Source organism: Gymnodraco acuticeps, unplaced genomic scaffold, assembly GCF_902827175.1.
Source record: "Gymnodraco acuticeps unplaced genomic scaffold, fGymAcu1.1, whole genome shotgun sequence".
Lineage (NCBI taxonomy): Eukaryota > Metazoa > Chordata > Actinopteri > Perciformes > Bathydraconidae > Gymnodraco > Gymnodraco acuticeps.
This window is the reverse complement of record NW_022990441.1, coordinates 1,155,753-1,168,476: the sequence shown is the minus strand read 5'-3', so window position 1 is coordinate 1,168,476 and position 12,724 is coordinate 1,155,753. Positions and strand designations below refer to the sequence as shown.

At 39.4% G+C, this 12,724-nt stretch overlaps 1 protein-coding gene and 1 pseudogene across 3 annotated transcripts; one reads left to right on the top strand and one right to left on the bottom strand.

Moving 5' to 3' along the window:
• Positions 1-2,936: 2,936 nt before the first annotated feature.
• Positions 2,937-5,501, bottom strand: LOC117552227 (annotated as a pseudogene).
• A 431-nt stretch (positions 5,502-5,932) lies between these two features.
• Positions 5,933-12,635, top strand: yif1b (Yip1 interacting factor homolog B (S. cerevisiae)). Of its 3 annotated transcripts, none has more exons than XM_034225660.1 (8): positions 5,933-6,112; positions 7,609-7,711; positions 7,974-8,103; positions 8,239-8,343; positions 8,612-8,748; positions 10,284-10,439; positions 10,632-10,725; positions 11,213-12,635. In XM_034225660.1, the coding sequence occupies exons 1-8, from the start codon at positions 6,067-6,069 to the stop codon at positions 11,366-11,368; spliced, it is 927 nt and encodes a 308-aa protein (XP_034081551.1). In that variant the 5' UTR covers positions 5,933-6,066; the 3' UTR covers positions 11,369-12,635. The 3 variants fall into 3 exon arrangements, with proteins under 3 accessions (XP_034081551.1, XP_034081552.1, XP_034081553.1); XM_034225661.1 differs by having other exon boundaries at positions 5,950-6,103; XM_034225662.1 differs by having other exon boundaries at positions 5,963-6,088.
• The last annotated feature ends 89 nt before the right edge of the window (positions 12,636-12,724 follow it).

Genomic DNA, 12,724 nt, shown 5'->3' with positions numbered 1-12,724 from the left:
CCAACTCCGCTCGCCTTCTCTCAGTGCATTCTTTTTATTTCAACAATATAGTAACATGACAATCATGTGGTGTTGACCAACGCCTTATTTGTTAGTGTGAATCTTGTGACTCTCAGTCATGTGAATCTGTGTGTGTGTGTGTGTGTGTGTGTGTGTATGGTCCACGGAACAGACTATTCTCTGTTCCTCCATTAACACATTTTATGAGAACACATTATGAAAACACAGTTATGAAAACACTTTTATCCTTCAATAAACTCTAACAAGTTTTCTCTTCTCTGGAATCCATCATTTCTCATCATCAATCATCATGATTGATTATTAGCGGAGCAAATGATCAAAATACTACGGAGGGAAGATATTTTCGTTTGGATTATGCACTCACGAGAAACACCGGCTGTTGTTATGGCTGCTGTGACGTTAAGCTACTCCGTTCTCCGCTTGTAATTGAGCCGTCACAAGCTTCAAAGTTGTAGGCCTATTTATCATCTGAATTTGCCGAAACAAGTTTAATATTCTGAAACCCAAGACTTTGCTTATTTGAAATCAGATAAAAACAAACTGTAACGGACCCTGCCGTGTTATCTATGATTACTATACACCTTACATTCATAATTTCAGCGGGAGGGAGGGGGGCGGCGCTGAGGAACAGCAGAGTGGCGAGAGCTGTCATCTTCCCTTCACAAGCTTCAAACATGCCTGTAGCTAGTGAGATTGAATATAACAATCAAAAATAACAAAATATACACAGCTAGATCAGATCACGTTTTAGATGCGACTTTAGAGTAGAGGGGAATTATTGAAACGGGATTTGTACAGTTTTCCGCGGCACAGTTTCATGGAAACACATCAGCTTTTGGACGACAGTCAATATGGATTCAGGAAAGATAGATCAACATCTATGGCACTAATGGAATTAAGTGAGGAAATAGCAAACTGCATGGACAATAAAAAACAAGCAGTGGGAATATTTATAGACTTACAAAAAGCATTTGACACCATAGATCACAATATTTTACTGATAAAACTGGAACGGTATGGCATCAGAGGGGTGGGATTAAACTGGGTGAGAGATTATTTAAGCAACAGACAACAATTTGTTGAATTCGTTGAAAACATAAAACAAATCCACAGATACAATTAATACTAGATAACATACACATAGAAAGAGTATATGAAATTAAGTTCCTTGGTGTGGTTTTAGAGCACAAAATCAGCTGGAAACCTCATATCACTCATGTAAAAGCAAAACTGGCTAAAACTATCGCAATATTGGGAAAAGCCAGATACATTCTGGACTACAACTCATTGCATACTCTATATAACACACTCATATTGCCATATCTGATTTACTGTGTGGAGATTTGGGGAAACACGTACAAAACCAACCTACAGCCGTTATGCACATTACAAAAAAGGGCTATAAGAGTTATCAATAATGTTGAATATCTTGAACACACTAATGTATTCTTTTTGAAGTCACACATATTGAAGTTCATTGATCTGGTTAAATTTAAAACGGCACAAATCATGTACAGAGCCAGACATAATCTACTTCCTAGGAAATTAAAAACATTGTTCGTAGACAGAGAGGGTGGGTATAATCTGAGAGGAAATCTACATTTTAAACAACTCAAGGTCAGAACAACTCTGAGAAGTATGAGTATAACAATCTGTGGGGTGATTTTATGGAATGGTTTGGAGCAGGAGTTAAAACAAAGCACAAGCATAATTCAGTTTAAAAGGATGTACAGAAACACTTTTTTGGAAAAATATGAGAATGAAGAAAGGTGATTGAAGATGAGAAATTATTGTATATATAAATATAAATGTATGTAGGAATAACTTGCATAATGATTTAAAGGACAATCATTGATCAAGTAAGGGGTGGGAATTAATAAGCATTTGCTTCCTCCTACTCCCTTTCGGACACATATGATTTATTATTATTATTAATATGAAGACTTTTTTTGTTTTGTTTGTTGAATATACAAATATTACCATGAATGTGGATAAATACTGTATTATAACAATACGGTATTCTGTTTTTAACATTTGTTATTTTGTATTTGTTATTTTTGAATCTGTTCGAAATAAAGACTGAAAAGAAAAAAAAAAGAAAAAAAAAATCTGCTGCTGCGAAAATGTGGGGCAGGGCTGAAAAGTGGGGGGGCCAATGGCCCCCTGGCCCCCCCGCTTCCGGCGCCCTTGTCCAGGACCCTGTGTGGTGTATAAAGTGTATTTTCTTTTAGGTGCAAATTACATGAGAACATTTGAAAAAAAGGATCCAACACAGAAGCAACCCATCAGAGAGCAGAGAAAATGCAGCACTGCTCAGATACTGCCAGGCTTGCAGCGTTTTGTTTTTTTGCTTGTCTTTGCTTGAAATGAGCTTCCCGAGTTATTGAATTTAATTTCTAAAGACAGCTTCACCCCAAGCCACTTATGTGTCTCTAATGTCACAGCACAGCAAGCTGTTAACTGTAGACCCTTATTGTACTCTGTGGCCTTTGGAGCAGTTACTACCGCATGAGAAAACCCAAAAATAGTTCATGTTGGGGACTTTGTATGTGTGTTAGCAGTAAGAGCGAGAAAAACACTGCACATTTGTATGCCCTATATGAGTGTGTAGGCATGTGCATGTGAGTCAGCGCTGCTTTAAAGCAATGTGTGTCCCCTTACGCACAGTACAGTCCATTTTAGGAGAGATGGTCATTCTCCCTGAGGGCTGGTGAGTCCAGCTGTCAGCAGAGAGAGTGAGACACTAAGTGGTTTTGTACAAAAGAGAGTCAGAGGACAAATGTGGACTGATAAAAAGACAGGTATTTCTTTCATTTTTTCACATTTATTTATCTATTATCAAACCGTTTGTACAATTGACTGTTTTATTTGCTTGCAGCGTTTCTGTGTGTCTGCTCATTATGAACATTTCTTTACACATCCACTTCCCATCTGCCTATAACAGATTTTTGACATAGATAGAAAAACATATAGGCTATACTAAAAAAAGACTGACTGTTACTTGCCTCCCCAAAGGCTTCACACACACATACATGCACACATACGAACAGATGCTCAAATACCAAAAGCTGCTCTTTGTCTGCTCTCACTGCACTGTCCGCAAATCTGGTTTACTGTTGAGGGAACTCACAAAGTAAACATTTTTAACAAAGTTATATCCACTACAAAATACCAGTGAAGTTACTCAGAAACTGTAGTATATTGTTTTAAAAATTGCATTGAAGGTTCATTAATGTATTGCCTATTAACACATTGAGAAGAGGCATAATAATCTTCATTCGGAGTTATGTTTCTAACACAACATATTAAATCCAATATTCACTTTTAGCTCTGGTTTGATCTCCACCAACACCTGAGGGATAAACCTGGATCTTTAGCGGACAGAATGTAATTATGAACAGGTAGATGTATAAGATAATTTTCAATGAAAACATGAGCGTTTATATTTAATATTGATTTGTGCAACTTTAAGTTACACTATTTGTAAGTATGTATTAAGTATCTGCAGGATACTGCTCCTATGGCGATGCAAACTGGACCTCCAACAGAGCCTGCTGCAGCACCGATTGCAATGCCCACTTCAGCAGTTGCTACAATCATGCCAGCTTCAATGAATTTGTTTTTCTTCTCAGCCTTCTCTCTTGATTTTGTTTGATAGTCTTTATCAAGAGACTTTAACTCTTTCTGCAGCTGTTCGCCCTCCAAGATTAACCTCAGTTTTTCTTCTTCTCTGTGTTTCTGCTCGGCACTGGCCTTCCTAATCTTCTCTTCTTGTTCTCAGATCACTCGCTCAGCCTCTTGGAACATTTCATTTGTGTAAAATGTTCCTCCATTAACACAGACCATGCCTATTATCTCTGCAAGCAGCTGAGGGACCTGACAGTTTTCAGGAACTCTGTTATTTAAGACATGATACCGACCGTTGCATTTCGCAATCAAGTGACTAAGCGGTTTACTTTTTCTGAAAAAGTCTTCACACCTTGTGCGTCCCAGGAGGTCACCATGAGTGAACAGGACCAGGGTGGGAGTATAATATGCAGCTTTGTCACCGAACACCTGCCACAGGAATTTGACAGTTTTCTGTTCTTCCTCTGTGAATCTGCCCAACTTGACCACAATCAGGGGACATGGGGACCAGGAGCAGAGAAAGAGATGCAGTCTTTCAACTTTCTGACCACCTCTTCTTCTCTTTACTTTGTATCGTAAATTCCTGGTGTGTCAATGATCGCAACCCTGCGTCCATTCACCGTTCCGTTGGCCTTTTCACACTCTGACGTCACAGAGCACGGAGAGAGAACTGATGTAAAAGCCTATTCGATTTAGGATGGCGTTTCCCGATGCACTCTTCCCATTTCCTGTCTTTCCAATAAGCACCATTCGTATTTCTTCATTTGGGTCAAGACCTACAAAACAATGTGAGAATCCCTTTTAGTGGTTGACTATGGCAGTGATTTCTTCAATATATTTTCTATTTTAGGATCTTTATCACTAGAACTATAAGTATAGCAACATCTAAAAATGATATCTCTGTTGATAAGTGGATGATCTATAGAAATTCTTCAAAAAGCAGTAACCTGGATACATTTAGTTTTTTTTTTTTCAGACAGATCTTTGAGTTGTATTTTCTTTTCAACAATTCAATGGTATTTAAAGGCTGAAATAAGAAAATATCAAACAACCACTTAAAATATAAGTATTGAACAAAATAATACATGGCAATAATACATGGCACCTGTATTTTGATTCCTTGCCGTCTGTCTGCCTCTGACTTCTGTCTGTCTCTGAACACTAGGGCCATGGTTTTACAGATGTGGAGTCCACACACTCGAATATGGAAAACACTTCTATCTTCTCAGGCAGGCTCATGAGATCTGATCCTCTTCGGAGTCACATAAAGTACGAGTGTTTAGCTCTTTGTTATTCTGTTGGCAGCATTCCATCTCCCTTGTTTAAATGTCAACACTCGAGTAAGACACACATTCTATAAACCGAAAGTAATAATATGCAAATGTTTCCAGGAAATAAATGTAGGACAATTGCAAAGAGTCGTGTATTACCCATAAGAGGAAGATTAACATGATTTTTTTCTGGGAACTTATTGAGAAGAAAAAATTGAAATGTTTTCAAATGATTTTAAATAAAAGGTTACATAGAGAAACAGCAAAAAGCGAGTATTGGAGAAGCCCTCATATGAAGTTATTCTCTACTATTCTCTTTCTTCTGGGTAACATTAATGTGTGAAACACATTTCAAATCAATCCATCAAATAATTGTTGATAATTCAGTCTGATGATGAGACCCATTTTATTATGTCACTTTTTTGGTTGTGGGGTGTCAATTAGTCACACATGGATACCCGCAGTTTTCTTTACAACAAGAACCAGTGTGATTGCAGACTTATAGTATATACATTGTTATTCTGTTCTATAGAAAAAACAATGTCAAACAACAAACGGTTAAAACGTACCTTCGTCGTCCATGACCTATTGAATGTTTATCGCTGTTGTGTAGCTCTAGATACAGGAATGTGGCTGCTTGTGTTTCAAAAATAGATGTTACGTCTGTGTGTGGAAAATCCCTCAGTGACACATATGAAAACAAAGTAAATCATAACCTGCAAATCAAGCAGGGACCATAAATGACGAAGCAACACAATATACAATATACAAAGCTTTCTTGTTATGGAGAATGACCCTTGACAGTGTTTTTTTTTATGAAACTTTAATATTTAATTTACATACAAATGACTAAAGTCACACCTGGAGTAAAATTCACTACTCCAGAAGTAACAAGATCTTAGTACTTTTCCCACCTCTGGATGTTTAAATAAATAAATAAAGTTAGGAATTATTTATAACAGTAGGTGGCGGTATTAACCTTTCATGTTGGTTTGAGGTGTGTAATTTAAACTAAAGAAGAAGAAGCAGAAACCGTTTACTTCCGTGTCAGATGTTCTTCTTCGCCCCGTAGCTTGCTAACTAGCAGCATCTGCATCGTAGTGGAGTCTGTGAACCTACATCTATTGCTGCAACCCTAACGGTCCAAATGGATTATACTGCAACTCAAAGTGGGTTCAGACAGCGTAAGTTACGTACGTGATTTTGTCAATCAACTCAGCTTTTAATATTAGCTAACGCCTGCATTTGCACATTCTGTACTTGCTAGCTCTCTGCAGTGTAAACGGAACTGAGTGGAGGTGTTGCTGGTTCCAGCCGGTTGAGGCTAACAACTAGCTATATATAACAACTTGTAAAAACAGAGACTCAAAAACAGTCCTCTGTTAGTCCACCAGTCTAACGTTAGCCAATCTGAGAGATATTATCTGTTTAATGAATGGTGAGTTAACGTTAGTAGCCGTTAGCTTGCCACAAACTATTAATAAACACTGTATACATTTATAATGGTTACTGGTTAGCAGAGGTGGAAAGTAAGTACATTTACTCAAGTACGATACTGAAGTACAATTTTGAGAGTCTTGTACTTTACTTGAGTATTTACATGTGATGCTACTTTGTACTTCTACCCCTCTACAATTCAGAGGTGTATTGTGTACTAAAAGTACTCCACTACATGTATTTAATACCTTTAGTAGCTTTGTCGATTTGGATTAATAATGTGAAATATAATCAACACTAAAACAAGACTTAAGTCTCATCTGGAGTACATTCACAAGCAGCTATTTAAAACTATCTGCACCTTTAGTAACTTTGATAAACACATTGATGCATCAATAATTATAAAAAAACATCATATTCTAAAATGGACTCATTTTCACAATACGTACTTTTACTACTGATTTGTGGTGGGGGAAAAAACAAGTATTGATAAATTGATAGACTCAAGTAAAGTATACAAGTCCCTCAAAATGGTTCTTGTTTGTTGTTATTGTTGGTACAGTATTTGAGTAAATTGACTCAGTGACGTTTCGCCACTGCCTATCATTCTGTAGGTTTTATATCTATATCCATCATACATGTATTGCTATTAGGATTATGTGGAAAGGGAGGTTCAAACTGAAACTAAGTGGCTTCTAAGGTGTGATGTAATCTGGCCTAGTGATACATGTGTGATAAGGTTATTATTACTCCCTGAGGGAATGGATATAAAGAGTGCTTTCTTCTGCACAGGGCCTTCACTGGCCTTTAATGCACAGTCATACAAATAGTTGATCCTTAAACTCTGATCTTGATTTGTATTTTGATTAAACATGATGCTGAAGCAGTGGTGCATTAAATATGCTGATGTTTACCACTATGTAAGCAATACCTTAACTGTTTTGGTGTGTAGTAGTTAACCAACGGAGGTCCATGCATATTTCAAAGTTTTTAATGTCTGTTATATGCTGTCAGACTGAGTAAGAATACAACAAAAGGAAATAATTATGTTTGAAAAAAGAAAGTTTGAAAGTTTTACATGTTAAAAATAATCAGCATGTCCACAGGAAGGGCAGACGGAGTAACTGGTCTTGGATGTCACTGCATTTGAAGATCAGATTTATATGAAGGACATAAAAAGTGTTCATAAAAAGAGGTCCAAATCTACTCCTTTTGTTTGAAATATCTCTTACCGGTCTGTTTCTCCATGCAGAGCCTAATATGCATATGGGAAACAGCTCAATGGACGGTACAGATGGCAGCCAGCTGTTTGAGGATACGAGTGGAGTTGCAGCGGGACCACAGGCAGGATACAGGTGGGACACAGTCTGAAGTTAGGCTGGATATTAAACTGTTTAGGATATACTGTCCATTTCTGTTTTGAATTAACGTGTCCGATACAAAATCAGGAGACTGTGATAACATCACGCCAACTAATGTACTATCTTTTAATTGAGCTTTGCAGCTGTTTATGGTATCGTCACTCCTCCCAATAAAGTTGACTACATGTTTGTGTTTTATTAGCCCTATGACACATTATGTTCCTATACTTAACATGTTCTTGTGTCCTGTTGGCAGTAACCAGCAGGCTGGGCTTCAAGCAGCAGGATTCTCCGGCCAGTCCCTCCTGTCAGACCCAATGTCTAACCTGGCGATGGCTTATGGCAGCTCACTGGCCTCCCAGGGGAGGGAAATGGTGGACAAGAATGTAAGACAGTCATTAATGTTTCATAGCATTGCTTATGACAAAGGGGATCTTCAAAATGGTGTCAAACGCCTGGCGATATATAAAGTCAAGGCAAAAGCTGTCTGAATAATGCACGTGTGTGTCTCTATGTTTCAGCTGGACCGGTTCATTCCAATTTCTAAGCTGAAATATTACTTTGCCGTGGATACTGTGTACGTGGGGAAGAAGCTGGGCCTTCTTGTTTTCCCTTACATGCATGAGGTAAGTCCTGCTACAAATACATGTTATGCCTGCGCTGGTGGAGGTAATTGTTTCTATGTGAAAATGTGCAGATTTGTTTCCTTTGAGCTTATAAGGGCTTTCCTTAAATGGAGAGAAAACACTTATTTTCTAGTTCTGCCCGTAGTTTAAATTCCTTGAAAAGGTAATACAGTTACAGGAATCTATTCTACCATACAACATGCTTTATCCTACAATTAATTCAGTAACAATTTAGCATGTTTTAAGTGTGTGATCCTGTGTGTTGTAGAACTGGGAGGTGAGCTACCAGCAGGACACTCCTGTGGCTCCGCGCTTCGATGTGAACGCTCCTGATCTCTACATTCCCGCCATGGCCTTCATCACATACATCCTGGTGGCTGGACTTGCCCTCGGCACACAGAACAAGTACATACAACCCTGGTCCTCCTATCTGGTTGGAAAAGAGATATTAGTCATCTAAGCATTGAGTATTGACGGTTAGGTTTTTATGCCTTCCTAATTGTATGGCTAGCTTTACTTTCTTATGCACAAAAGGCATTACAAAAAACTGCCTTCTGTCGGCTAAAGGATAGCAACACCTTCAAAGAACTCACAATATCATGAATTAAAACCAGGATTTCAACTTCAGGGTTTTTGCAAAAATATCAACATGTATCTAGTGGATGAAAATGTTTTTATATACTTATGCTCAAAGCCTTTTATAGCCACTTCAGCTTGCTAATAGATTACATTACATTACATTGCATTTAGCTGACGCTTTTATCCAAAGCGACTTACAATAAGTACATTCGACCAGGAAGACACAACCTTGAAGAAAACAGAATCATATAAGTACATCAGGTTTCATAGAGCCAAACATTTCAAGTGCTACTCAACTGGCTTTAGGTAATCCAGTCCTTTATTAGTATATAAGTGCTTTGTTAATAGTTCTAACGCTCGAAGTGGAGTCGAAAGAGATGAGTTTTCAGTTTGCGCCGGAAGATGTGCAAGCTATCTGCTGTCCTGATGTCAATGGGGAGCTCATTCCACCATTTTGGAGCCAGGACAGCAAACCCACGTGTTTTTGCTGATGGGAACTTGGGTCCCCCTCGCAGCGAGGGCGCAGCGAGTCGTTTGGCTGATGCAGAGCGTAGTGCACGCGCTGGGGTGTACAGTTTAACCATGTCCTGGATGTAGGAAGGGCCAGATCCATTCGCAGCATGGTACGCAAGTACCAGTGTCTTGAAGTGGATTCTAGCAGTTACCGGAAGCCAGTGAAGGAAGCGGAGGAGCGGAGTGGTGTGGGAGAATTTAGGAAGGTTGAAGACCAGACGAGCCGCTGCATTCTGGATGAGCTGCAGAGGTCGGATGGCACATGCAGGTAGACCAGCCAGGAGGGAGTTGCAGTAGTCTAGGCGTGAGATGACGAGAGCCTGGACCAGAACCTGAGTCGCTTTCTGAGTCAGCTGGGGACGCATCCTCCTGATGTTGTAAAGCGTGTATCTGCAGCAACGGGTTGTAGCAGCGATGTTTGCAGTGAAGGACAGGTTGTTATCTAGGGTCACACCCAGATTCCTTGCAGTCTGAGTCGGGGAAACAACTGAGGTGCCGATGTTGATTGTTAGGTCAAGAGTGGGACAATCTTTTCCCGGGAGGTAGAGCAGCTCAGTCTTGTCAAGGTTGAGCTTGAGGTGGTGAGCAGACATCCACTGAGAGATGTCAGCTAGACAAGCAGAGATGCGTGCGACGACCTGGGTCTCTGAGCGGGGAAAGGACAGAATTAATTGGGTGTCGTCAGCGTAGCAGTAGTAAGAAAAACCATGCGGGCTAATGACTGATCCGAGCGAGTTTGTGTACAGGGAGAAGAGGAGGGGACCAAGAACAGAGCCCTGATAGATAATGATGTAATGAGTTCACAGTATGTACATGTATAGAGACTGTATCTTTCTGTGCACCTTCAGGTTTTCCCCGGAGCTGCTGGGAGTTCAGGCCAGCTCGGCGTTGGTGTGGCTGATCATGGAGGTCCTGGCAGTCCTACTGTCTCTCTACCTGGTGACCGTCAACACTGACCTCACCACCATTGACCTGCTGGCCTTTTCTGGATACAAATACGTTGGGTGTGTACACCATCTTTCTATGTTTTTTCTTCTTCACTTGTATTTCTTAATTTTGCTCATTTTTGTATTGGCTTATTTTCACTAGAACAATGCTTCGAACACAACATCTCTTAAAGGTTCTTAGTTTAACACTAATGATCTGTGTATTGTATGCCTAACCTGTGACTGTGTGTCTCCCCTCTGTTTCCTCAGGATGATCGTAGGCGTTGTGTCAGGCCTGTTGTTCGGTCGGCCAGCGTACTATCTCTCTCTGCTGTGGTGCTGCGCTGCCATCTTTGTCTTCATGGTAAGGAGCAATATCTATTAACATCTGAGGCTTGAAATAATTTGTCTTAATAGACAGATTTCCTGTTTACAAATAACTGAGGGCAGGTGCCTGCTGCACAGGAGTTATATTAGATGCCTGTCACTGCATACAACTAAATATTCAGGAAAAAACGTCATTCTTGCTCGCTTGACACCCTCCCCTTCACCCTCCAAAGCTTTCTACCATTCTTTCTGCTCCTTGTTAAGCTCACATCTACATTTTAATGCAAAAATAATCCTCCCTGTACCTTCACATGGCTAGCATACATAGAACTAGCTAGCAAAAGACATATTTATATATGTATTACATTTGTTATTGAGGTCCTTGCTATGCCGGACTGCATGATATTGGGAGGTTTTTTGTCCTATCTATTTGCAGTATTACTATTTGGAGAGGTCAGCTCACTTATATGCTGTTGTTTTTGAATGGTTGATATAAAGATTGTCTCCAACGTGTCCCTCCTCAGATCCGAACCCTACGTCTGAAGCTGTTATCGGAGGCGGCGGCGGAGGGGAGGCAGGTGAGAGGATCCAGAAACCAGCTGAGGATGTACCTCACCATGTCTATAGCAGGAGCTCAGCCCCTCTTCATGTTCTGGCTCACCTACCACCTGATCAGATAAAACCCACACACTCATTTGTAATAGATGGACTTTGCTGTCTGAACTCCATATCACCGCCCGTAGAAACACACACACATCAGAGGAGCTGGACTTGGATGTAACCCACAACGGCCCACAGCTTTTTGGATAATAAGACCCACTCCATGTATGCATGGAGCTGAACAACACATGCTAAAAGACGATTAAGAGAAGATGTGAGGCGTTACTGTCTCTCCTCTCACAGCACAGTCCTGTGTCATTCGAAAATTGTTGCCTTTTTTTTTGTCCTTTTATATGTCATGTCTTCAAAATTGTGTAGCAAAAGTGGCTTTATGTTGGGTTTTTCTGTGTAATTATTTGTTGATTATGTTTGTTTAGGTTTATTTATGGATGTGAATAGCAAAAGTATTATCACGGCGGATGCTGGTCTGATATCGCATGTAATTTTTCTGAGCCGACTCGAAGAAAGCACACTAACCGTCCATGGAATGACAAGAAGATTCAAATAACCTTTTCACAGCGCCTAATGTTTATATTGCGGCTGAGAGAAAAACCTTTCATCATCTGGAACCGAGGGTTATCTAACTGGTGTCACTGGGTGCCGTAGCACCTCTGTTTTAATCTTTTTGTATGTGCTTTGATACATGTATGATCTTTGCTGCCTGACAACTGTTGAATAGAAATATCAACTGTGTGTAAGCCACGACTTTAAGGTGCAGACCTTGCAATGTCGAGTTGACTTTGATATCCTTTTTAAAAACTAAGTAAATGATTTACTGCTTTTCATATTGAAAGTCTGGTGTTATAAAGGGAAGAGATGAGATGGTCTGTCCTGTGAAAATGTGTTGACTTGAAATACTTTCATGTGCTTTAATGTAAATCACCTTAAGTGTCAGCTTTTTTATGTTGCCAATGTTTACTCAAACCAAGGTAGGATTTATAAACATTCAAATTAATTCAGGAAACTATTAACAATTCAGGATCTTTGCAATTCAGTTGACATTTCTGATGATGAAACGGTTTTGTCAATAGACTGAGGTGCCAATAAAACATTTTTCCAAATATTTTGACAATGTTAATTCAAACCGGATAACTGAAATTGTAGCATCTTGTTATAAATGACTCATTCTATATACATATATCTGGCAATATACTTTCTTTTTTTAGGATTAATCATAAATGGATCTCATCCTCCACTATTAAATAGGCTGAAAGCATACGACCTATCAAATCAAGCCATTGAAATGATATGACGATTGGACAAATTAATAAAGTCAAACTGATGGAGCTGCTGAGTTGTGTGCTTATGTGCTCGAAATGTGCTTTACTTGTTTCTCATGTTAAACTGTTTTTGTTTGTAATCCCTATTACAGCTAC